At 32.0% G+C, this 26,799-nt stretch overlaps 1 protein-coding gene across 2 annotated transcripts; it reads left to right on the forward strand.

The window, feature by feature from the left end:
* Positions 1 to 183: 183 nt before the first annotated feature.
* LOC134708591 (zinc phosphodiesterase ELAC protein 1-like) lies at positions 184 to 24,826 on the forward strand. Of its 2 annotated transcripts, none has more exons than XM_063569239.1 (10): positions 184 to 276; positions 4,195 to 4,328; positions 6,850 to 6,965; positions 9,025 to 9,231; positions 12,686 to 12,780; positions 15,060 to 15,155; positions 16,736 to 16,835; positions 17,987 to 18,167; positions 18,522 to 18,619; positions 24,437 to 24,824. In XM_063569239.1, exons 2-10 carry the CDS (start codon positions 4,250 to 4,252, stop codon positions 24,545 to 24,547), a joined length of 1,083 nt encoding a protein of 360 aa, XP_063425309.1. In that variant the 5' UTR covers positions 184 to 276; positions 4,195 to 4,249; the 3' UTR covers positions 24,548 to 24,824. The 2 variants fall into 2 exon arrangements, with proteins under 2 accessions (XP_063425309.1, XP_063425308.1); XM_063569238.1 differs by having other exon boundaries at positions 193 to 214; positions 24,437 to 24,826.
* Positions 24,827 to 26,799: the final 1,973 nt, after the last annotated feature.

Here is a 26,799-nt window from a genome sequence, read left to right on the forward strand (position 1 = left end):
GATAATATTTGTAAATATAATTGCGAATTAATACATATTTTGATGTGACCAAATTTAGTTTATTTGACAACAATATCGATTTATGAATAATTCGTTTTTCTCAAAAATATTTCGAACTCAAAAGATATATCTGACTTCCAAAAATAAATGAGAAGAAAAATGGACGACGACTGCCAACAATTTTTTGATTCGTATCTCTCCCCTTACGTCACAGGTACTACTAGAACGTCGTGCAACTAGAAAGCACTTTGTTATTTCCCTTTTTAAGTGACCACGGTAACTTTCTAACAATCAACTAAAAACTTACAACTAACAACTAACAACCTGGGAACAGTATATCTATTAATATATATGTTCCTGTAACAACTAACAACTAAAAACTAAAAACTACAAACTAACAACTAACAACTAACAACTAACAACTAACAACTAACAACTAACAACTAACAAGCAACTCACAACTAACTAAAGAACTAACTTACATTACAAATACACCTTAGTGCTATGTCATGTGGAAATCTGTCCAGCTTAAACTTTTGATATCATACATTAATGGGGGTCTCATTGGGGGGGTTACGATCCCGGATCCCGCTTACTGTTTTGTCAGATTCCCATATCCAGCTTACACTATGTACGTAAGCAATTCTCATTTTTTTGTCATTTCCCAGATCCCGCAAGACCTCATTTCCCGTTTTCACAACACAATAATTTGACTTTCACGTGTCACGCTTACAAAAAAATTGGCAATCCCGCATCACGCTTAGACCCCAATGAGACCCACATTAATCACTTTTCCATTGGTCATCAGATATTTTCTATTAAAAATTTTACCAGAACTTTTGTGATGTCCAATAATGATGGACAAATAGCAATAAGGTGTATCATTGCTGAGGGAGGGTGGGAGGGGTTGTGATCCTGAAATCCCGTGCTTAAAAACATGAGATCCCGAAATCCCGGTCTTATAAACACGAAATCCGGAATTCCCAAAATTCCCAAAAAGAATTCCTGGATCCTGAAAGGGTCATTCCCGAAATCCCGAGCTTAAAGGTCCTATCCCCCCTCATTACTGAAATACACGAAAACATAAAAAAAAGAAAACAAAAAAGAAGACAGCAATTTTGTGACGAACCATAAGTATAACAAACATTCTAACATGACGTCCTTCAAATGCTTTCTATACACACCTTTGGTAATATATGAATATACTACCTGGGCTGTTCTGAACGTACTCCCATGTCATTTTTTTTTTTTTTATGAACGAGCTACCCGATGTCATAGAACATTGACTTCAGAATATGAGCATTTTACTGGACTCGTTTATGAAACCCAAAATCATTACAATGAAAGGTATAAACAAACGATGCTAAAATGTGGTATAAGCCATATAAAGACATATATATATATCATGTATATTAAGTATAAATTATCATTTACATTTATTCAAAACTATCTATTTAAATACGTTATTGTAAAAAATTTGAGCATGTCACTTATTCTGTTTGCTCTGTTCTTTTATGCAAAATTAACAGTGTATTTATTTATGGGAAGAGCAAATATTTGCCTCCACCTAGAGTGCTTCGATTTGAAAGAATTGCTGTATGTGTCCTATATAAATCGAAATAATTCATTGGGGCTTGAATATATCATATTATATATTCAAGCATCTGGGTTTTACCACTGGTTGTCCCTTTATGCCTATATTTTACCCTTCACTATTGCTCAAGGTAAAATATTGTGCATAAAGGGCCAACCCATGGTAAAATTACAATATATTCAAGCCCCCATGAATTATTTCTTAAATAGATGTATTTTCACTTGTATGCAAATTTGTCTGTCATTACGTAAAATCAAATAAGTTCCCGTATTATCAGACTATAGTACCTTTATTTGGGTTGTTTCCACTTTTCCATGGAAAGACCTATTGATTTTTTTGTTTTCACATAATTTTTTTCCTTTCCCTGTTTTGTTGTTTCGTAAGATGTTGCTTAGATATTTGGAATATGATGTAAAACAATTATTAAGCTTTTTAAACTGACACTGCCATTTATTACTGCGTAACAGAATACTTTTCCATATAATAGTTATATTCCTGACCATGATATTTCTTGTTATTTCTAAAACTTCGCAACCGTTTATGAAACTGACATATTTATTTTCCCAAATTGCTTGTTATACCTTCATGCAGGATGTCTTGTCCAATTTTGACTGAAGCTGTATTGATTCCATATGAGAGTTATTTCCCCATTTGAATTTGTATTTGATATAAGTGAAACATATTTGTAACTGGAAAACCATAAGTGATAGAGGCCTAGGGTCTTTTCATTTGAGGTCCTTGGTCCATAAAAATGAAAATTAGGTTAAGGTCATGTTCAAAATTTGATTTTGGCTTGTTATCACTAATTTTCAGATATCTTACAAGGCAAAAGACAAAACTTTACGACAAAAGAGATGATTTCAGCTTTCCAATTGTGAATTTTCCATTTCTAAGTAGCAACATTCCAGCAGCACCTGCATACGGGGTATATATCTCCCAATTGATACGATATTCCCGCGCTTGCATTTCCTATCATGATTTTCTTGATAGAGGGTTACTGCTCACAAGGAAGCTATTAAACCAAGAGTTCCAAATGGTGAAGTTTAAATCATCTCTTCGTAAATTTTACGGACGCCATCACGAGTTGGTTGACCGTTATGGAATAACCGTTTCACAAATGATATTGGATATGTTCCTTACGTCATAACTATAATCCCCTTCCCTTTCATGAATTTGACATACCGAATTAGACTATTTACCGGATTTGTAATCACATAAGCAACACGACGGGTGCCGCATGTGGAGCAGGATCTGCTTACCCTTCCGGAGCACCTGAGATCACCCCTAGTTTTTGGTGGGGTTCGTGTTGTTTATTCTTTAGTTTTCTATGTTGTGTCATGTGTACTATTGTTTTTCTGTTTGTCTTTTTCATTTTTAGCCATGGCGTTGTCAGTTTGTTTTAGATTTACGAGTTTGACTGTCCCTTTGGTGTCTTTCGTCCCTCTTTTACAAGAGATCTGCAAAATATTTTTACACAATTGTAAATTTTAGTTCAATAGTACATAGACATTTAATGAGGGTGGTAATTGGGGTACTTTTATGACTAATAGCGGTAAAAATTCTTGGCAAATGACGTTAACATTAATTTTTGGCGCATAACAATAAGATATATATGCACTTTCTCAGACGATAAATAAATTGAATGATTTTGAATCACAATAACTTTTTTCCAAAAATAAATGTAAAGATAATTATTTGAGACTTTTGACAAGTCACGATAAGGATATTTTTACCAATCAAGGTAAACTCTTAACTAAATTTGACGTTAATAAGCTGAAAATGGTTGTTTGAAGCCTGAAGTAAAAGGCATTGCTACCGTCTTAAATAGGAGTTTATGCCCCGGCTTTTAAATCTTATATTAGTCGTATGGCAAAATAACGCATTAACAATATATAGTAGACAATATGGTAGAGGCCTAGAGTCTTTTGATTTAAGACCCTTGTCTCGTGACCTTGAAATTGGGGTTAAGGTCAAAGCTTAATTTGATGTTCTAGATTTTTACCTTTGCTTTAACTTTTAAGTGTTTAATTTATGGATAATAAACCTATGGGACTTTATGCATTAAGTTGACTTGAAATGACATTTAGTTAACTCGAAGTAGATATTTTTTGTACTTTTTTATGGTAAAAGTACATAAAACCATATATTTTTGGAATCGGTGTCAAGTAAACTTTCTAATAAGTCCAAAATTGACATTTTTCAAACTTGAAGTAATAACTTATCTCCCTTATTTCCAAGAAAAACGTGTAGAAACCATATATTTTTAAATTCAATGTACAATAGGTTATTATTTGGCACTGAAAATTACATTTCTAACCCAGTTTTATTATTTTCAACATCAAAATATATCATATCGGGTGGAAAGACCTTCAATTGGTTTTTAATTAGTTTTTTTTTGTGTTCAAATGTATTTATTTAACTTTAGAAAACACAATGTTCACACATATCTGGCAAAACTATAAGGGCAGAGGGGAGCTGTGTCCCTCTTTTTTGTCTTGCTTGATATATATCTATATTTTTCGTAATTTACTCTGATATTGTGTTCGAGAGGAAACTTTCATGTAAACTTGTTGCTAATCTTGTTATTTCTCTTAATATAGGAGATAATTGTGCGGAGGTATTACTTGGTAAACTACTTATATAAGTATCATAAGCATGAAGGTGATATTTCTGGGAACAGCATCAGCCTATCCAACACCTGACAGAGGAGTTTCTTGTATAGGACTAAAAAATGGTTAGTACAAATATTTCTGTAAAATCAAGAGATTTGGTATGATTGCTAATGAGATAATTCACCCCAACAGAGTCAAAATTACATAATTAGCCTGTCAAATTATATATTAAATGAGTTAGACATTTTTAGAGAACAATATTAAATTGAAAACAATTTAAATAGATTTTTTAATGTTACTATACAGAGGGGGGGGGGGGGGCAAGTGGGGTCCCCATAACAGCAAAACAGTGAATTGATTTGGTGAAAAACAGATAACAAGGAATTGAAAAGGGACAATAACAGATAACAGTAAATGAAATATGAAAATAAATCTGTCCAGGACCAATCCAGTAGATGACTCGTAGATCTTAGTATAAAACTTGTGGTATGGACCTAGAAAATTGTAATTTGTGTAAATAAGATGTTTCGGCCGTTGAGGCAGTTCTGCCTTGGTTGATTTTTTTCGTAACCTGTACAATAAGTTATAGTATGCTGAATTTTTCTGAAAGAAATTACTATTTTCTGTCTTTGATATACTAATATTTTTAATCTAGGGCATTTGAGAGATCCATTTTTAATGATTTAGGTTTTTTTATTTAATTTTTGAAAGTAGTGCATGCACGCCAGTGACACTTTAAAATTAATTTAATTTTTAGATTTTTTATTTCTGAAAAGCAATATATATACTTAACAAGTAATAAAAAAAAAACATTGATGCACAATATATTTTTTGTATTTAATGACCTCATGATAAAACATACTTGTAAAATACAAAAATACCCAGATCAGTGGAGACAGGACATGTAACTGACACACGCATGCCAGTTATGGTTATTCTGATAATAGAAATTGACTCAAGTGACAAGTCTGATAGTATAATAGAAATTGGACCTAGTGAAAATTTGGATGACACCAAGTGAAACACCAATCATGCAAATTATAGAATATGGAAAATTTGGGTACAGCATTGGAGAGGCTGTAGGATTTTTAAAAGGGTATTTGTCGAAAAATTAAACTGAAGACACATCTTTATTTGCATCAATGGTTTCTGAGCTTCAATTTTCGCATGTAAAATGCTTTAAAAATATATGGTGGTCAGAGTTCTCTTTCATGTAAATGAAAAAAGAGGGAGTAGCACTTATAATATAAATGCTAAAAGAAAAAGATATTGTATCATTCCCAAAGTCATAATTCAAACCCATACCACTTAGTAATGTAAAACAATTCAAAGGAGAAAACTAACTGCCTAATTTATCCACAAAATAGTGAAAGAGAAACTTAGTAACATGGTGACAAACTACAACCACTGAATCCAGGCTCCTGACTTGGAAATAGGCACATACAGAATGTGACTGTGTCAACTTTAGCATGCTAGTTGGTGTCCAATCCTCCCATAATCAGGGACAGTGGTGTATTAGTACAACATAAAGATTATTATGTGGTCATTGAATAAAAAAATCTATAGGGTGTACCAATACCTTTTTTATAACAAAATCCATACTATAAGTTATTGTACAAGTAATAAGTGAATTTTAATTTGTACAAAATGCTACATGTTCACAGACAATGGAATTTATTACAAAGGATAATAATAATATATACTGGAATGGTCCTGGGTCTGATTGATTTTAATATGTTTATGTGATGTATGTTACTGAAATTCTTCTGCAAATACAGGGCCAACCGATATTACCAGTAGAAAGACCCCAATAGATATACATTGTAAGAAGATGTGGTACGCTTGCCAATGAGAATATTATCCATCTAACTGTTCAAATCACAATTTTCAATTATCTTCAATTTCTACGGAAGATTGACTGTCATAATGCTAACATTCCAATTTTCAATAACAGTTAACAGCAAATAGATTCTCACAATAACAGATAACAAAATAGATAATAGTCCTATAACAGCTAACAAAGAATAAGACAATAACAGCTAACAGTAAATATATTTTCAGAATAACAGATAACATAGAATTAAAATGACCCATAACAGCATAACAGTTAAACCCCTTGCTCCCCTCTATATATACCAGTTGGTTGGCATTATCAAGGAAGTCTTTATATTCAACCAATAGTCATCATCACTTGTACAAAAGTTAGTCGATTATTCTGTCAATGTTAATTCACCAGAGTTCTTATTTTCTACAGTCCTTTTGTGTGTTTTGTATATATATTGTTGATTAATTATTATTCGTTGGATACCAATTTCCATGGATTTCGTGGGTACAGGTAAACCACAAAAATTAAATGTGCAACAGATTACATATTTTGTATAGGATTTTATGAAGAGAAATGCAAAACCACAAAATCATATATACACAAAATTTGTTTTCCTCAATCCATTAGAATTAAAATTGGAACCCACTAAAATAAATGAATCCACAGTAACCATGAAATTCAATATACATGAAAATTAACTGGTAGTGTACGAACAATTGGTCATGTTGGTACCCACAAAAATAGAGGAACCACAAATAACACTTAACACTTATTTCTATTTGGTAAAGTCCTATAGCCAGGCAGATCATATTTTTCAGAGGACTGGGTATGGTTGTTTGATTGTGGTGAGGGGTCACAAACGCAGGTCATGAAGAGTGAGATAAAACCAGGAAAGATCAGCAAAATATTTATTACCCATCTCCATGGAGATCATGTAGGTATCATCATAATTCACTAGTGGTTATATAATATTATACAATTATTGTCCAATCTGAACCTCCTATTACATCTACCCAAGCAAACACACTGTGAAACTCAGTTTAAAAGAAGTCTATTATAATAGGTAACAAAAGTAACTATTGACAATGATACATAAAATAACAAAGGACTAATATCAGTTACTAACATGCCAGCTCCTGAAATAAACTGATTGAAAGATTTTTTCTTCATAATATGAAAATCAAACACAATCCCTCCTGTTAGGGGTTTAGTTTCATACCATCATATAGTATTTGAGAAGAACATAACTTGTATCTTGGCAACCATATGAGTGAATCAATATGTACTAGTACATGTAAATACCAAAATATTGCATCTTTAATGACCTGACAACAGTATCGTGACTATTTCAAGTCTGAATAAGTCTGTTTTAAGGTTTGGTTACCTTTTGAGGTGTATGTCTACATTTTTGTGCTTTGTAAAGAAGATAAACATAAAAGATTGGTTGAGATATATAATTCTAATGCAATTTGGATGTAACAATTTTTTTCATTGGCTAAAAATTGCCGTCAAATCCACAGTTGACCAGGCGTAACTAAGGAGGGACCCGCCATTTTGTATTGATGAATCAACAAATGTTTGATTACAACTATATAATGGAAAATAAAAGAACACCTACCTCGAATTTGCCTTTTTAACGTAATTTTATCCGAGTTTGAAGCGTACAGGTAACGTAATAACCTCCAGTTTGTAAGTTTTCATTTGTATGACGTCACGTTTGGCCATGACGACTTTGTGCCAAAATCATTCATGAAGTTTCGCGGATTTTATTTTATTTGACAAATTTAGACATTTTTCCAAGTTTTATCGTATTTTTTCTTTTTGTAATGCATTAGAATCGGAATAACAGTACTGTAGTTGAAGAGTTGCCACCGTCAATTTTGATTTGACGGTCGCAAATCTCCGTTTTACTGTCTCCGCTACGCGTCGCCAGTAAAACTGCATTTGCCACCGTCAAATCTACAATTGACGGTGGCAACTCTTCAACTACAGTACTGTTATTCCTTAAACACCATGGCACAAGATGGTGACAAGGAAACGTCACCATCTAAAAAATAGGAAATGAAAAATCATCTCTTTCATCATAAGTTTTGGTATAAAGTTTGCCATTTAAGATATATTTATCAGGATCCAGGAAAGAGAAGTTGTAAGTATAAGACATTGTAAGTATAAGACATTGTAAGTATAAGAAATTGTAAGTATAAGACATTGTAAGTATAAGCTTTGTTTAAAGTCAGTTCTGAAGGAGACATCTCTTTAGTGTACATACTGATGTCATCATTATTCAGAGCCAATGTATTATTCCAAATATCTAAAAGTATTGTTAAATTTTTGTATTATTAGCATATATACATGTATCATACATTTTGTAAAGTTCTGTATTTAAGGTGCACACTGTATAACCCATGTACATCATGTAGCACTGAGTCTAGGTTATTTAAAAGTGACACCACATTTTTAAGGTTATTTCAAATAGACAGAACAAATATTTATTCAAGTCATTCCGTCTATAAATATAACTCTAAATTCCATTTTTAAGGAGTAAATTATGGAAAAAACGTTGGTAATGTCTAGGTCACATGACCCAATTATACCTATGAGCTGATAGACAAAAGATTTTGAGGCAATTATAATGCTTGTTACATCCAAAATTGAATTATTAAAAAGTAATTTTGAATTTATCTGAATTTTTAGTATTGATATATACAAGTTTCTATGGATAGAGTGTAACATTCTGACATTCATCTTTTATTTAAAGAGCTATACTTGCAGGCTTTTTGTCAATCATCAATTTTAATAGATTTTGTTGTTATAACTAAATCATAAATTTAGATTTTCAACAAGGTACACAATTTCTGTATTTTAGTATACTCATTTTATACAATTAATAAAAAAAATCCCCCCCAAAAAACAAGTTTTTCTCAATCCACAAAATGTGGTATCTTTGAAAACAAATGATTCCACAGTTCTATAAATTCAAACTTATTTTGCAGTGTTACGGTTTACCAGGGTTAATGTGCACCATCAGTCAGAATAACCAAAGGAGTGAACCAGTAGAAATATATGGTCCTGAAGGTCTCAGAAAGTTTTTACGAACGTCCTTATCATTGTCACAATCACAACTAGGATTTGATTATATAGTTCATGAACTGAAAATGATACCAGAACAGTATGTGTTTGAAACCAGTGGAGCAATATTGGTAAGGTAAAATTTTTAAAAAGTGTTGAGAGTCTTGATTGTGGGTCGGCATTTCTGTATTATCCAATTTTTTAGGTCCCATTTATGGGCAGTATTTTCCCGTAAGGGTGGGATTAAACCATGATTATATATAAACAGTTTTTAAAGAATTAATCCTATTTATAATCATGGTTTAGTCCCACCTCTGATGTTAAATGAAGTATTTTTCCGTATTGGTGGGATTAAACCATGATTATATATATATACAGTTTCAATAAAAATTAATATCATTAAGATCATTGTTTATTTATTATAAAACATGGTATTTTTGTATTTTATCGATATTTTTATCCTTTTATTATAAAACAGACATAAACATAGTTTTTTTTTTTTGTTGTAGTAAAAAAAAATCCCACGTGGGACTAAACCATGATTATGCCAAGTTTATGATCAAGTTGGTTTTTGATGAATTTGAAGTCCAATCAACTTGAACTTTAGTACACATGTTCCCTATAATACCATCTTTCTAATTTCAATGATAAATTAGAGTTTTTACCCCAATTTCCAAGTGCACTGAACATAGAAACCGTCGTTATGTCATTTTGTTATTCCTCAAAATACGGTTATGCAGACTTTTTCCTGAACACCTTCCCATATATATATATTTGATTTTTAGTATTAGATTTTACCATGATGATATTTAGGTCGAGTTTATGTTTCCACTTTGGATTTTGAAAATTTTGATTTTTTTTTTACCATGAATTAAGATTTCATTATCAAATTTCCACTCCATAAAATGAAGTGTTCTCCCCAGGCCGTTTTAGAACTGCTGTAAATAAGCACTGTGCTATTAGGCAGTTCACAGCAGTATCCATTCAATTATCAATTTTCATATTTCCAGTGTTTATTTGAACAGTTTTGGTCATTTGATTGACTGGTTGATTTGTCTTAACTCGTTAATACCTCTAAAAGAGTCAAATATATCAGAGGGGACCAGTCCAATGAAAGAACAAAATGGTGTCATTGGCAGAACTTGAGTTTTTCACTCTCAAGAGTCAAAGTCAAAACATTAAAAGCTCAGCGTTACAATTAGGGTTATGGCTAGGAAAAGGGTTAAGATTATGTCTAGGGTTAGGGTTAGGGTTTATGTTAATCTTAGGGTTGGTGTTATGTAAGGGTTATGACTACAAATAGGATTGAAATTGAATGAGGGCCTTAAAAGGTTTATGAGAAATGAATTGACACTTTTGAGCAGCCAACATTATTTAGAATTTAGAAATAGAATAATAAATGATTAAGGGCTGTAATAAGGTTTGCTCAGGATACTTAATTGACACATTTGAACAATTTTAGTCAAAACACATACACTCAGCATTACAATTAGCAGATTAGGGTTAGGGCTAGGGTTAGGGTTAAGATGAAATTTAGAAAGAAGATTGAAATTGATTAAGGCCTGGAATAGGGTTTGCCTAAGATAACTTAATTGACAAATTAGATCAGCCTTAATCAATACTTATCATTCAGCATTACAATTAGGGTTATGGCAAGGGTTAGGGATAGGGTAAAGATGAAATTTAGGATGGGCTTCAATAGGATATGCCTAAGGAGCCTTAAATGACACCTTTGAACAGCCTTTGTCGAATTACAAAAACTCAGCCTTACAATTAGGGTAAGGGTTAGGGTTGAGATTAGATTTAGAAATAGGATCGAAATTAAATAAAGGCTACCATAGGGATTTCCTTAGGATAATGAAATAACTTTTTTGAACATCTTATAATAAGAGAAACATTTACAATAAAGGTTTTAACTAGGGGTTTGGCTATAGGTAGTAGAAATGTAGGGTTTAATTAGGATTAGGGTTAGGTTAAAACCTTGTTTACCATTTTCGAGTAATGCCCTTTTACAAAAGTTTGTTAATATTGCTGAATTTTCTGAATTTTTTGTTACCTTTTTCTTACTTATAGCTTGCCTCCAACAAATTTTATGAAACTTGTGCACAATTTTTAAACACAAAACACAGACCAATTAGGGTTGCCTCACTTTTACTATTATAGAGTTATGCCCCTATACAAATTGAAACATTGCTGAACTTGTTGTTTCTGATCTGTTACTCAAGTTTGCCTCAACCTTTCAAAGTTATTAAACTTATACACAATGCTAATAACAACCAAAAAACTCTGATAAAGTATAAATGTGGGTTTTGTCATTTATATCATTCTTTATTTATATCCCTTTATGGACTTATTCCCCATTTATTTTTTATCTTTATAAGCCACCTTTGATAATGTAAAAAAACAGTTTCTTTCAGATGCGTCTTGGAATATACATGTTAAGGCTTTTTTAATATGTCTCAAATAACATGTAAATAAAGGGTTATTCCACTTCTTCGTATCAATCAAGTAGTATACTGCTTTAATTGTGAAATCAAAATTTAAAAGATTTAAGAAAAGGTCAATAAGAAGAGTCTAATTTGGTAATTGAAAACATTCTTGAAATATGTGTCAGTTAGATATAGAGTTGTAAATTAAACACTCTACTAGTTTATAGATAAAACATCTAAATATGAGAAAAAAATATTTGCATCCTGTGCTACATAATACATACTTACTCTTTAAAAAACGTTTGGGAGGGGTGGTAATGAAATCAAATTATTTGAATTATCCTTGTAGTTTTCAAAGCTTAAGTAAAAAAGTAGCTCATTTCCATTTCTGTTTATGCACATGTTTCAAGTGAAGGTATTTGTTTATTCAAATTAATATAAAAAAATAAATTGTTTATTCAAAATAATATAAAAAAAAACAATGGCGAGTATAAATATATGATATATCACGTCTCAAACACAAAATGTGAATTCATCTTATATCTTGCTTAGTTTAAATATATTTTATTTGCAAAAGTAGCAAAAATTATTACAACATTAGTGACGTCCTTTTCCTTATATCTTGTGATTACCACAGTAGTGGTACCATAAAAGTCTGTGGACCCATTATTCTCTACTCTCTATTTTGTAAACCTGTAGCAATCACTCTTATTAAACATTAGTATGTATAAGTTCACTGGATATTTTAAATCTGAGATAAGTAAACTGATTTTAAGAACATATACTCATTTAAAAAGTAATTTAATTTCTCTTATACATTAAAACTATGGTCATAAAACTTTCCAGTACGGTTATCTATCTTACACTAGGAAAGGAACCATTCATATAATGTATTAGGTGCTTTGAGCACGAATTTTGTACTCCTAGTACTGAGTTAAGTATTATGACTGAAAGGCATGGCCTTGAAGTCATTAAACTTTTGAGTCAGTATTTTGTACTTGTACTCCAAAATCAACCAATCAAAATATTTGTTTCGAACATGATTTGTGTGCTCCGAGCACTGAGTAAAGTTTTATGATTTCAACCCCTGATGTGAATTAAAATATTTGCAAGCATTTTACTTGATAATAAATTAGATCTAAATTCTTACCTTCAGACATGGGATGTGAACCTGTCATGTGATGATGTATTACATCCAAATGAAAGACCAGGTTCACTGATAGAATGTGACAGACACAAAGTTTGGGATCTGTAAGTAGTCTACTATTGCAAGTACAATCTCAAAGGTAGATAATTTGTTGATTTTTTTTACACACAAATGATATCTTGTTTGATTACACACGGGCTGTTTAGAAATATTTTCCGTCTTAGTAGAGGGGCATTATGTTTTCTGGTCTGTGCCTCCGTTCGTTCGTCCGTCTGTGCGTCCATCCGTCTGTCCAGCTTCAGGTTAAAGTTTTTGGTCCAGGTAGTTTTTGATGAAGTTGAAGTCCAATCAACTTGAAACTTAGTATACATGTGCCCTATGATATGATCTTTCTAATTTAAATGCCAAATTAGAGTTTTAACCCCAATTTTACGGTTCACTGAACATAGAAAATGATAGTGCAAATTTCAGAAGTCCAATCAACTTGAAACTTAGTGTACATGTTCCCTTTGATAACATCATTCTAATTTTAATGCCAAATTAGAGAATTTATTCCAATTTCACTGTTCACTAAACATAGAAAATGATAGTGCGAGTGGGGCATCCCTGTACTGTGGACACATTCTTGTTTTGTATGAATAAAAATAAGAAATTTAGATCAAAGCTACATGAAGGAGCCATGCAGTCATTCTTGAATTGATTTGGTTTTTAGCTCACCTTCAAAACTAAATGTAAGCTTTTGTCATCACTTGGCGTCTGTTGTTGTCGTCCGTCCAGTGTACACTATTTCAAACATATTATCCTAAAAATAAAAATGAAAATAAGCATTAGGTCAAGTTCAATGAGCCCTGATGTTTTCAGATGAATCTAACAATTCATTGTTGGGTTGCTGCCACTAAACTGGTAAGGACTTTTTGCAGTTTTTGGTTTTTATGTTGAATATTATTACAGACAAAGATTAAGTAGAAATATGTTCACCAAATAAAGATCTACAAATAAGTTTGATATGACCAAAATTGTCAAAGGAGTTATTGCCCTGTGTAACAATTTTACATATTTTTTTATCATGTTTTCTACATGTATTTATAAAACACTTCTCCTCTAAAAAAACATCACCAAAGGAGTAGGTTTGGTAAGGACCGATTTTGGCCTCAAATTTCAGTTTCCTCTGACGAAAGATTTTGACCACTTTTTAATTACTTAAGTGTCTATTTCATTTGATTCAATTATTTTTTGTGAAAGATTTTAACTCATTTAGTCATAAAAAACAATCCGAATCAAGCTAAAAAATGAAAAATCTACCAAATATGCGAAAAAATGTCACTTTTCAGATGGTTTTTGTCAAAAATGAAAGTGGCCGCAATCGTGTTCATCCTCAATCTTTACATATGTTATGTATTATCATCAAATGCAACTTCCATTTTAATATTTTGGATGAACACGAATGTGGCCACTTTCATTTTACACGGAAACCGTCTAAAATTTAACTAAAATGCTTGAATTTTGATGATTTCAGTAATTTAGCATGACTTAATGGTGCTAGTACTCAATATATGTGCATTGTATTGCCAAAAAACAGCCAATATTTATGTAGCAGAACCATATTTCTATCCAATAAATAACTAAAAGTTTACATTTTAACAATTTCGTAAAACTGCTATATTTTGGGGCCAAAAAGGGCTCTTACCGGACCTACTCCTTTATAAAACTTAAGCTGAATGATAATAAATTTATCTGGAATAAAGTTTGTGTTTTATTTTCTGTTATCTTTACAAAAGAACATTGCCGACATGGCTAAAAATAGAACAGAGGGAGAATGCAGTTTTTGATTTAAGTTCTACCTGCACTGAAATTAGAAGCCAAATCTGGTATTTTTAAGATTTTAAGGAATTTTCCAATTTTTCGGTTTATAGTATCTTGAATATTATTATAGATTAAGATAAATTTGAACAGGAAAAATGTTCAACAAAGTAAAAACAACCAATTGATTTATATGACCAAAATTGTCAATCAACCCTTCAGGAGTTATTGCCTTTTCAAGACAACATTTCACAGATTGTTCATCTAATTTGCTAACTTTAAAAGTTCTTCTCCTTTGAAACTGCTGGAAATATTACAGATACAACAAACATTTAAATGGCATTTTTAGCCACTCATAAATGCAAAATTAACATTGATGAAAGATTTAAGCTACAATTACAGGTGAGCAATTCAGGCTTTTGACAGTCTATTTGTCTCTATGATTTTTTTTTATATATATAAATATATTTCAACATGTAATAATAAAAGAAATGTACACTTAAAGTGAATATCATTTTTTTTCAAAATAGAAAGACTATGTTAATATTTTTGTTTTACTTTTTTTGTTTTACTTTATATTTAGATATGATGATAGTAAAATTGGAGTTAAGGCAGTTTGGTTGAAACATAGAATTCCATCGTTTGCATTTGTGATACAAGAGAAACCAATAGCTGGGAAGTATGATATTTATACACTATTGTTATGTATCTGTATTGTATGGTCATATGTGTTTTGTAGTTTAGTCGTGTGAGTTGTGTCCCTTTGTATGATGATGATGCATATTTGTCATGTGATTTAATCTGTCTCTTATATAAACGTGCTATGGTAATAGATGTGTTTTTATTGCTCTTCAGCAAATGTAACTTTAACGGCATGGGGAGGCAAGTATATATCCCCCTATGTACGTAATACTATCCATCACTTCATTTTTGAATGAATACTGTAAAAATATATGTAGAAATGAAAATTAGTATTTGTTTGATATGACCATTTGCATGCATATATTGAAATAATTCTAGTCTATTGTATTTTCTTTTAGCCATATCTTTAAATGTATACCTAAACAATTCATTTCATGAGAGGTCAACTTGAGATGTTCAACATAAGACCCAAAACGACAAATGTTAAAAAACAAATTGAACCAAAAATATAAAACAGAGCAACAAACATGATCGACTGAATTACAGGTTCCAAACTTGAGACAGCAACATAAAAATAGTTGGGTTAAACATTTTGGGCACCAAGTCCTTACTTTGGACAGGGGTGTAACAGTTCAATATCAGAACAAAAATCTGTTAAATAAGATTTTACTCATCTCAATGTCTACTAAATATTCCACCTCTAAATTGTACAGGGCAAGAAAAGAAGTGAATGAAATTTACAGAGACTTACTAAAATATTCAATCAACACCCAATTCCCAACTGAATAACAAAAATATTGATGGTTCAACTTATTATAACCAAATTTGTTAAAGAGATCAGGAAGTTGTACAAAAATAATTGTTTAAAAAACTAAGGATTTTCTTATCCCAGGAATATATTGCCTTAGCCGTATTTGGCACAACTTTTTTCCCTTGCTCTTAAACTTAAATATACCTGTTTGGCCTTAAAACTATTTTCAACTGAGCGTCACTGATGAGTCTTATGTAGACGAAACGTGCATCTGGCGTATTAAATTATAATCCTGGTACTTTTGATGACTAATTATTATTCAAACCTGTAAATCAGCAATTCAATAATATAGTTTGGTGGCATTTCTACGTATAATTATAGATTATAGAGAGTATTATAAAAAAGAGGGTGTTTCTCAACAACAAACTCATCAAATGGCCATTAGTTAGATGTCGCGAAAAATGTCTAGAGTTTAAAATACCATTGATAATGTATAATTGTTATTTTCCTATACAACTTGAATGACTTATTCTCATGAAGTCATACATTTTCTTTTCTAAACTAAGGAAAAATAGACTTGCTAATGAGCCGCAGAAAATAGCGATAATTTTCTTTCTCAAGCAAGTAGCATGATATGAAAATTAAAATAAAAAAGTATAAAAGAAAAATTACACAAAATAATGATAAATAAATATATTTTTATATCATACTGGATCAAGCTTTAATGATTGATTTTTTTCTTCCAGTCCACAATACTCAAGATGAATTTGGTATTTGTTTATAGCTTTCAATCTAAGAAGAGGAAAAAGTAGGGAAAAGTTGGGGGAAATTTACTATTATATACTAAATCTATATATTTCTGACAGGTTAGATGCAGCTAAACTAAAGGCTAAAGGTGTACCTCCAGGTCCATTATATTCTAAAATAAAGGCAGGGGAGAAAATCACAGCACCATCTGGAGAAAAGGTAAACAATATATATTTTTCGAATTATTTTATCACATTTATACATGAATTAGATACCACTTATTAATTTAACATTAGGTTTAATGAAATCATTTGAATGAAATTGAGTGCGTAGTTAATTCTTTCATTCAAAAGACTTGACTGTTTGGTAATTCATTACCTAAATCTTCAAGACTGCATAGCTACATGTACTATGTACAATTATTTAAATGAACTCACAGGCTAAGCCAATATCTTGTTATGCTATCAATGATTACCAAACCAGTTGAATGTTTACCATAGCATAACTATTCAGTTAAGGGATGTTTTATGTAATTGTTAAAATTTCCACCAGATATATTAATCATATACAATTATCCTGCAACAAATAACAGATAACTATCTGGTAGCCGATAATTTTCGAACACTATATATATATAGTGCATCACTTTAATTCTAATAAGGAACGTCATTGAATTTGAATGACTGAAACAATCATGCTATGAATTTCATCAGGGACTGTTAATTAATTACGTGTATTGTCATTTACATTACCGGTACCTACTTTTGATTTGTCATACCTTTTCACATAAAAAAACTTTATGAAGATAATATTCCTTTGGTGGTCATTTGGTCAAAGACCAAGATTGCATCATTAGTTTATAGACTGCATATTGGCAAACTTGCTATTCTATTATTGTGAGCCATGACAAAAATGCTATCAAACATACACACACACACACAAAGGTAGAATCTCAACTTTTACACCACTAGTGATTCTGTAAAATAATACATGTAGCATCTGCACTGAAAAGGTGGATACTTACCATCAAAACTACCTGTATTTCATAGTAGAGGCATATTCGTTATAATTGTATCGCTATTTTATGAGGGTTTGTTCGGAGTTTAATTGACGAAAAAGTGCAGAGTAATGGACAATATGAAAATAGAGAAAAATAAGCAAATATAATTCAGAATATAGATTTATAGTGTGGTGATATGTAGAGAATAGAGATTAATTGTTGAAATAAATAAAGAATACAGAAAAATTCATGAACAGTTGATGAAAGAAATGAAAGATCCCTCATTCAAACTCTGCTTGATTAACTTTTACCTGTAGTCACTTTTATTCATGAAACCTGAAAAACAGAGATATATGTAATTGTCGTTTAGATTTCTCCAAGAGATGTTGTTGGACCTCCTAGACCAGGAAGAAAAGTAATTATATGTGGGGATACTTGTTGGTCAGAGGAGCTTCTTAAAGTTGGTCAAAATGCAGATATCTTAGTACACGAGGCAACATTACAAAATAGTTGTAAAGACACTGCCATACAAAATGGCCATTCAACACCAGGTAAGATGTATTTATCTTTATTAAATGTAATGCAAAGTATATATTATAACCATATCTGTTAAAATATGTATTGAAAGCACCACAATGGGATTTTCTGTACTTACAAAGCACACTTAGCTATATGATGGCAGCAATTGTTTAAGATATTTGCAGATGGAGTATCAGTGAGCACTTCTGACTGTTGGCCAGAAAACTGACAATTATTGTTAATTGGCCAAGAGCAGGGTTTGAATTCAAAACCACAGAGATCAAAGGCTTGTCATCAACTTACCGTACTTAAGATGATTGTTTTCCTAGTATCTTCAAGAACTTATCGTCATTACAATCCATGTTGTAAATTTTTTTTTTTTTCAGATATGGCAGCAGATATTGCCCAAAGATTGGATGTACAGAAGCTGGTATTGACACATTATAGTCAGAGGTATAAACCTATCAATTGCACAGACACTGAGGTAGGTACATTTCTTCCTTTTTATCTCACCTGTTTCTCAAAATTTGCGTCCGTTTTTGTGAAGATGTCACTTAAGGGGGCTTGCGCGTGTAAATCATTTTTTTTTTGTAATATAGGATTTCGCTATATTTTTGTTATAAATGACCTTTATCATATACTTGCAAAATGAAATAAAAAAATGGGGATCATTTCAGCACAGTCTGCCTCCCAAAGAAGCATACATTTTAGAAAATGTCCTTTTGTAGCTCACCTGGCCCGAAGGGCCAAGTGAGCTTTTCTCATCACTTGGCGTCCGTCGTCCGTCGTCGTCCGTCGTTGTCCGTCGTCGTCCGTCTTTGTCCGTCGTCGTCGTCGTCCGTCGTCGTTAACTTTTACAAAAATCTTCTCCTCTGAAACTACTGGGCCAAATCAAACCAAACTTGGCCACAATCATCATTGGGGTATCTAGTTTAAAAAATGTGTGGCGTGACCCGGTCAACCAACCAAGATGGCCGCCACGGCTAAAAATAGAACATAGGGGTAAAATGCAGTTTTTGGCTTATAACTCAAAAACCAAAGCATTTAGAGCAAATCTGACATGGGATAAAAATGTTTATCAGGTCAAGATCTATCTGCCCTGAAATTTTCAGATGAATCGGTCAATTGGTTGTTGGGTTGCTGCCCCTAATTGGTAATTTTGAAGAAATTTTGCTGTTTTTGGTTATTATCTTGAATATTATTATAGTTAGAGATAAACTGTAAACAGCAATAATGTTCAGCAAAGTAAGATCTACAAATAAGTCAACATTACCAAAATGGTCAGTTGACCCGTTTAGGAGTTATTGCCCTTTATAGTCAATTTTTAACCATTTTTCGCTAATTAAAGTAATCTTTTACAAAAATCTTCTCCTCTGAAACTACTTGGCAAAATTAATCCAAACTTGGCCACAATCATCTTTGGGGTATCTAGTTTAAAAAATGTGTGGCGTGACCTGGTCAAGCAACCAAGATGGCCGCCACGGCTAAAAATAGAACAAAGGGGTAAAATGCAGTTTTTGGCTTATAACTCAAAAACCAAAGCATTTTGAGGAATCTGACATGGGATAAAAATGTTTATTAGGTCAAGATCTATCTGCCCTAAAATTTTCAGATGAATCGGTCAATCGGTTGTTGGGTTGCTGCCCCTGAATTGGTAATTTTGAGGAAATTTTGCTGTTTTTGGTTATTATCTTGAATATTATTATAGATAGAGATAAACTGTAAACAGCAATAATGTTCAGCAAAGTAAGATCTACAAATAAGTCAACATGACCAAAATGGTCAGTTGACCCGTTTAGGAGTTATTGCCCTTTATAGTCAATTTTTAACCATTTTTCGTAAATTAAAGTAATCTTTTACAAAAATCTTCTCCTCTGAAACTACTTGGCCAAATTAATTCAAACTTGGCCACAATCATCTTTGGGGTATCTAGTTTAAAAAATGTGTGGCGTGACCTTGTCAACCAACCAAGATGGCCGCCACCGCTAAAAATAGAACATAGGGGTAAAATGCAGTTTTTGGCTTATAACTCAAAAACCAAAGCATTTTGAGAAATCTGACATGGGATAAAAATGTTTATCAGGTCTAGAACTATCTGCCCTGAAATTTTCAGATGAATCGGTCAATCGGTTGTTGGGTTGCTGCCCCTGAATTGGTAATTTTGAGGAATTTTTGCTGTTTTTGGTTATTATCTTGAATATTATTATAGATAGAGATAAACTGTAAAGTGCAATAATGTTCAGCAAAGTAAGATCTACAAATAAGTCTACATGACCAAAATGGTCAGATGACCCGTTTAGGAGTTATTGCCCTTTATAGTCAATTTTTAACCATTTTTCATAAATTAAAGTAATCTTTTACAAAAATCTTCTCCTCTGAAACTACTTGGCCAAATTAATTCAAACTTGGCCACAATCATCTTTGGGGTATCTAGTTTAAAAGATGTGCGGCGTGACCTTGTCAACCAACCAAGATGGCCGCCACCGCTAAAAATAGAACATAGGGGTAAAATGCAGTTTTTGGCTTATAACTCAAAAACCAAAGCATTTTGAGGAATCTGACTTGGGATAAAAATGTTTATCAGGTCAAGATCTATCTGCCCTGAAATTTTCAGATGAATCGGTCAATTGGTTGTTGGGTTGCTGCCCCTAATTGGTAATTTTGAAGAAATTTTGCTGTTTTTGGTTATTATCTTGAATATTATTATAGTTAGAGATAAACTGTAAACAGCAATAATGTTCAGCAAAGTAAGATCTACAAATAAGTCAACATTACCAAAATGGTCAGTTGACCCGTTTAGGAGTTATTGCCCTTTATAGTCAATTTTTAACCATTTTTCGCTAATTAAAGTAATCTTTTACAAAAATCTTCTCCTCTGAAACTACTTGGCAAAATTAATCCAAACTTGGCAACAATCATCTTTGGGGTATCTAGTTTAAAAAATGTGTGGCGTGACCTGGGCAAGCAACCAAGATGGCCGCCACGGCTAAAAATAGAACAAAGGGGTAAAATGCAGTTTTTGGCTTATAACTCAAAAACCAAAGCATTTTGAGGAATCTGACATGGGATAAAAATGTTTATCAGGTCAAGATCTATCTGCCCTAAAATTTTCAGATGAATCAGTCAATCGGTTGTTGGGTTGCTGCCCCTGAATTGGTAATTTTGAGGAAATTTTGCTGTTTTTGGTTATTATCTTGAATATTATTATAGATAGAGATAAACTGTAAACAGCAATAATGTTCAGCAAAGTAAGATCTACAAATAAGTCAACATGACCAAAATGGTCAGTTGACCCGTTTAGGAGTTATTGCCCTTTATAGTCAATTTTTAACCATTTTTCGTAAATTAAAGTAATCTTTTACAAAAATCTTCTCCTCTGAAACTACTTGGCCAAATTAATTCAAACTTGGCCACAATCATCTTTGGGGTATCTAGTTTAAAAAATGTGTGGCGTGACCTTGTCACCAACCAAGATGGCCGCCACCGCTAAAAATAGAACATAGGGGTAAAATGCAGTTTTTGGCTTATAACTCAAAAACCAAAGCATTTTGAGAAATCTGACATGGGATAAAAATGTTTATCAGGTCTAGAACTATCTGCCCTGAAATTTTCAGATGAATCGGTCAATCGGTTGTTGGGTTGCTGCCCCTGAATTGGTAATTTTGAGGAATTTTTGCTGTTTTTGGTTATTATCTTGAATATTATTATAGATAGAGATAAATTGTAAACAGCAATAATGTTCAGCAAAGTAAGATCTACAAATAAGTCAACATGACCAAAATGGTCAGTTGACCCCTTTAGGAGTTATTGCCCTTTATAGTCAATCTTTAACCATTTTTCATAAATCTAAGTAATCTTTTACAAAATCTCCACTGAAACTACTAGGCCACAATCATCTTTGGGGTATCTAGTTTGAAAAATGTGTCCGATGACCTGGCCATTCAACCAAGATGGCCGCCACGGCTAAAAATAGAACATAGGGGTAAAATACAGTTTTTTGCTTATAACTATGAAACCAAAGCATCTAGAGCAAATCTGACATGAAGTTAAATTGTTAATCAAGTCAATATCTATCTGCCCTGAATTTTTCAGATGAATTGGACAACTGGTTGTTGGGTTGCTGCCCTCCAATTGTTAATTTTTAAAGAAATTTTGCCGTTTTTGGTTATCTTGAATACTATTATAGATAGCGATAAACTGTAAACAGCAATAATGTTCAGCAAAGTAAGATCTACAAATAAGTCAACATGACCTAAATGGTCAATTGACCCCTTAAGGAGTTATTGCCCTTTATAGTCAATTTTTAACAATTTTCATTAATTTGGTAAATTTATGTAAATTTTTACCAAATATAGTTCTCTGTTACTAATGGGCAAAGTTCATGATAGATATAATTGTAAGAATCAAAATCGTTCAGTAAAGTAAGAACTTCAAACACATCACCATCACCAAAATACAATTTTGTCATGAATCCATTTGTGTCCTTTGTTTAATATGCACATAGACCAAGGTGAGCGACACAGGCTCTTTAGAGCCTCTAGTTTATGTTGAACTGATAGGAGAAATAGATGTAATTTCGAAATAAAAAAAGAACTAAATTACAGAAATCACTTAAAACTTACAATTATTTAATTTGTGAAAAGCTTATTTGAAAACAATAATTAAAAATAAAGGTCACTGATGAGTTAAAAAAGATATTTCAATTTTAATGCTAAAAAATGGCATTTTTGCACCAAAGGGAGATAATATTGAGTTTTTTTAATGATATGAATATTTTAAATGTCATCCTGTGCCTAACCAAAACTTGTTTTTGTTTTGGGTTGATTTTTGTACCATATCATTAAGTTATAACTAATACCAGTGCAATAAATAAAATTTGTAAAGAAAAAAACAAATGTTTAATTTTTTGCTGAAATTTTTGTACCTGCAATCCTAATTTTTATTATGGCTATCAATAAAACAATGATGTGTTAAAGTTAAAAACTATTATAGTTTAAAAGAAATATTTTATAGCAAACATGATCAGGAATAAAAGATCAAAAAACAAGTCAGCAAGGTTGAAATCTTCTGTCATCTTTTTATTGGAGTTATTGCCTTTCAATCAGGATTTTTACCATTTCCTTTGTGTTCTTAGCTTTTATCTTAAAAATGTGTTAGAAAGAAATTTTAATTAACAAAAATGATCAGCAAGACAGGGTTAGGGTTAGGGTTAGGCCCAATGTTTGCTCTTTTGTCTACTGATTTGAGAACTACAAAAGGAATATATATATATATATTTATAAGTATGTCTTCATGCCTTATATATCATGTACTGTAGTACGCTGCTAGATTAAAACTGACGTGGAAAGGGAACACATGGCCAGCGAAAGCTCTTTTTTTGAGAGCCCAGGTGGTCGTGTAGTCTAGCGGGACGGCTGCAGTGCAGGCGATTTGGTGTCACGATATCACAGTAGCATGGGTTTCGAATCCCGGCGAGGGAAGAACCTAAAATTTGCGAAAGCAAATTTACAGATCTAACATTGTTGGGTTGATGTTTAGACGAGTTGTATATATATTTATAAATACTTTGAAAAGCAAAAATTATCAATAAGGAAAATATAAAAACAACTCAGCATTGTTTGAATTAGTGGTCCTTATTTTGATGACAATACTTACCAATTGGTTGTGTCTGACAAAAGTGACAAAATTTCAAGAAGTTTGACACAATATTAGGATATGCCTTTTTTACCCTCTCTGCTGTGGTATTTGCTAATAAATAATCAATCAGACTTTGCGCTTGTAACGTCACGATCATCAATGCGTTTTAGAACATTAACATTCAGTGTAATTAAACAGATATAGTATGTTCTTGAGGGGTAGTTGCGAAAAAAACAGTATTGAGAATAAATTTCCCTCGCCTTACGGCTCACAAAACTTCACATTCTCTCGTATTTGTTGCAAATACCCCTCCTAAACATGATATATCTGTTTAATATGTTATGACAAAAGATAGAAACTGTGTATATGGTGATAAAGCTATATCACATTTAATATAAAAAATAAAGGAGTTTGGTATAATCACCAATGAGTTTATTTCCAATAAAAAAATCTGTTTTAATATTCTGTCTTATTATCTATGTTAGTTTCCACAATACACTGTCAACACATTGTTTATTTACAGAACCAAGAAACTGTCTTATTATCTATGATGATAGTTTCCACAATACACTGTCAACACATTGTTCATTTACAGAACCAAGAAACTGTCTTATTATCTATGTTAGTTTCCACAATACACTGTCAACACATTGTTCATTTACAGAACCAAGAAACAGTACAGATATTATATGATGAAGCAGCTTCTGTGATAGGAAAAGATAAAGTTGTAGCAGCATATGACTTGTTGTCTATATCTGTACCACTAAAATCATAGCAGTTAATTTAAAGCTGTATGTGATTACAGTGTGGTATATGACTATCAAACAGTGTAAACAATGAAATATGATAAGTTATGATGTACCTCACTTACTTTCAGATCAAGTGATTTGATAAGGAGTAGATGTTTATAACATGTGGTAACAAATAAAAGAATACTTTTCTCAAATGCTTAAAAATCTTAGTAAGTCTATAATAATACTTAAGCAACAACCAACTTTATTGATGACAAGCTGGTGCCACAAACCATGTTGAGAATTAAAAAAAATGAGGTTTAAACAAGTGTATGCAAGAAAATGGATAAATATCAATGGAAAGGCAAACATTAAAGGTGCTATAATTTTCCCTGTTTTTCAAAAATTCATAAAGTGGAAACATATTCTTCACAGGCTCAGAAATTTTAAGTCTCATGTTTTGTTATCAGCTCCATTGGTGGTTTAAATTACATGGACAGCGAGTACAAACCCAATCTTTTTACAAACATAATGGACAAACATCAAATCAAGCTTAATTGATATGCCTGCACTTTACATTTTACCTTGATATATTTAAATAAAACCCTGCTTTGGTCTTCTGTGTAACGTGATAATAGCAGATGGAGGGCTAGGTTCGTTATTGTTTGTAGAGATTATGTGCAATAGTGTACCAATTGTAGGACCGCAAAATGAAAATTAATTCATGGCAGAGGTAAAACTTTTTTCCAGTATTCAAAAAATTTTAAAATCCGAAGTCATGTAAACAATAATCTTTTATAAAGTTGAATATATTCTAGTGTAACGTGTACATAAGGAAAGCGTGTCTATTTTATTATAGAATAGGTTTGTTAGCAGTATGCTACTGGATATAAAATGTTCCAAAAAAATTTATAATTTATAATGAAGTATTCACCAAATCATTTATAAATATTGAAAACAAAAAATTGATTGATAGCGTTGAAAAACTTAATAAGATTGATCGCCCTTTGTGCGAAACACAAATTTCAGCCTGAGGACAACATAATTTAGTGGTTGTCATTTGTTAATGTGTTACATATTTGTTTTACGTTTATTTTTAATACAAATAAGGCTGTTAGTTTTCTCGCTTGCATCGTATTACATTGGCCTTTTATAGCTGACTTTACGGTTGGGCTTTGCTCTTTGTCGAATGCCGTATGGTGACCTATAGTTATTAATGTCTGTGTCATTTTGGTCTCTTGTGGATAGTTATCTCATTGGCAATCATACCACATCTTCTTTTTATAGCCCCCTTGAAGTTGAAATGGTCGCTCCCTAATTACTACTCTAAGGAGGCGGAGCTAGGCTGTGCATTAAAAAAATTTGAGATGGAAGTTAATGCACTGGTTTAAGCTCCTCCCATTCTTTGCCTTTCAAACAAGAAGTTCTCTATGGTGGGATTGGAGAGTGAAATAACTAAAAAATCATTCAGTTAACGAACTCTACTAAAAATAACCGAGTTAACTCACTAGAAAATCAATGGAAAATTCACCATTCATGATACAAGATGCATTTCTGCATGATGTCATTCTAATATGCGACATGGCATCCAAGAACCTGCAAGCATGCAAGTTATATTTGTATGGTCCTATTTGTGCTCCTTTGAGGTGTTAATGTCTTAGTTGGCTTTGTCCTAAAATAAAACTGTACACAGATACAAGAGGTTGAAGAACATAACATGTGGATAGTTGTCTCATTGGCAATCATACCACATCTTCTTTTTTATATAAACATTTAGGGTTATTTTTTTCTTTGAAGAAAACGTTTGTTGGGGAAAGTCAGGTTAACTATATTATTGATAAAGCTTTGCCTAGCTTAAATCTTATGAGGAGTTTAAAGTTTGAGCTAACGAGTCATAATCTACAAGTTATATATACCGGTCTCATCAGGCCTATTCTCGAATATGCGGAAACTGTGTGGGATAACATACCAATTTAAAGGACAGAATAGAGAGCATTTAAGTAGCAGCGTCTCCTTTAGTCACAGGTGCAACTAAACTTTGCTCTTAATCTAAACTTTATAATGATACTGGTTGGGTATCTATGAGTGAAAGAAGATGCAGACATAAAGTTATCAAATTTCACGAAATGTTTCATGATTATAAGCTCCTAATTATCTTTGGAGTCTCATACCTAAACAACTTTATTAAGTCTATAACTATAATACTAGAAGGTCATTTAATGTTCAAAATATGAACTACATGCATGTAGAACTATCTTGAGTTTTATCAAAATTCCTTCCTACCATCTTTTATTCG

This window comes from Mytilus trossulus, chromosome 2, assembly GCF_036588685.1.
Source record: "Mytilus trossulus isolate FHL-02 chromosome 2, PNRI_Mtr1.1.1.hap1, whole genome shotgun sequence".
Lineage (NCBI taxonomy): Eukaryota > Metazoa > Mollusca > Bivalvia > Mytilida > Mytilidae > Mytilus > Mytilus trossulus.

Excerpts from the sequence above, each read along its gene's own strand:
- LOC134708591 (XM_063569239.1), top strand. The coding sequence starts at position 4,250 with ATGAAGGTGATATTTCTGGGAACAGCATCAGCCTATCCAACACCTGAC. Across the intron at positions 4,329-6,849 it reads TTGTATAGGACTAAAAAATG|AGGACTGGGTATGGTTGTTT; the intron begins GTTAGTACAAAT and ends CATATTTTTCAG. Across the intron at positions 18,168-18,521 it reads AAATGGCCATTCAACACCAG|ATATGGCAGCAGATATTGCC; the intron begins GTAAGATGTATT and ends TTTTTTTTTCAG.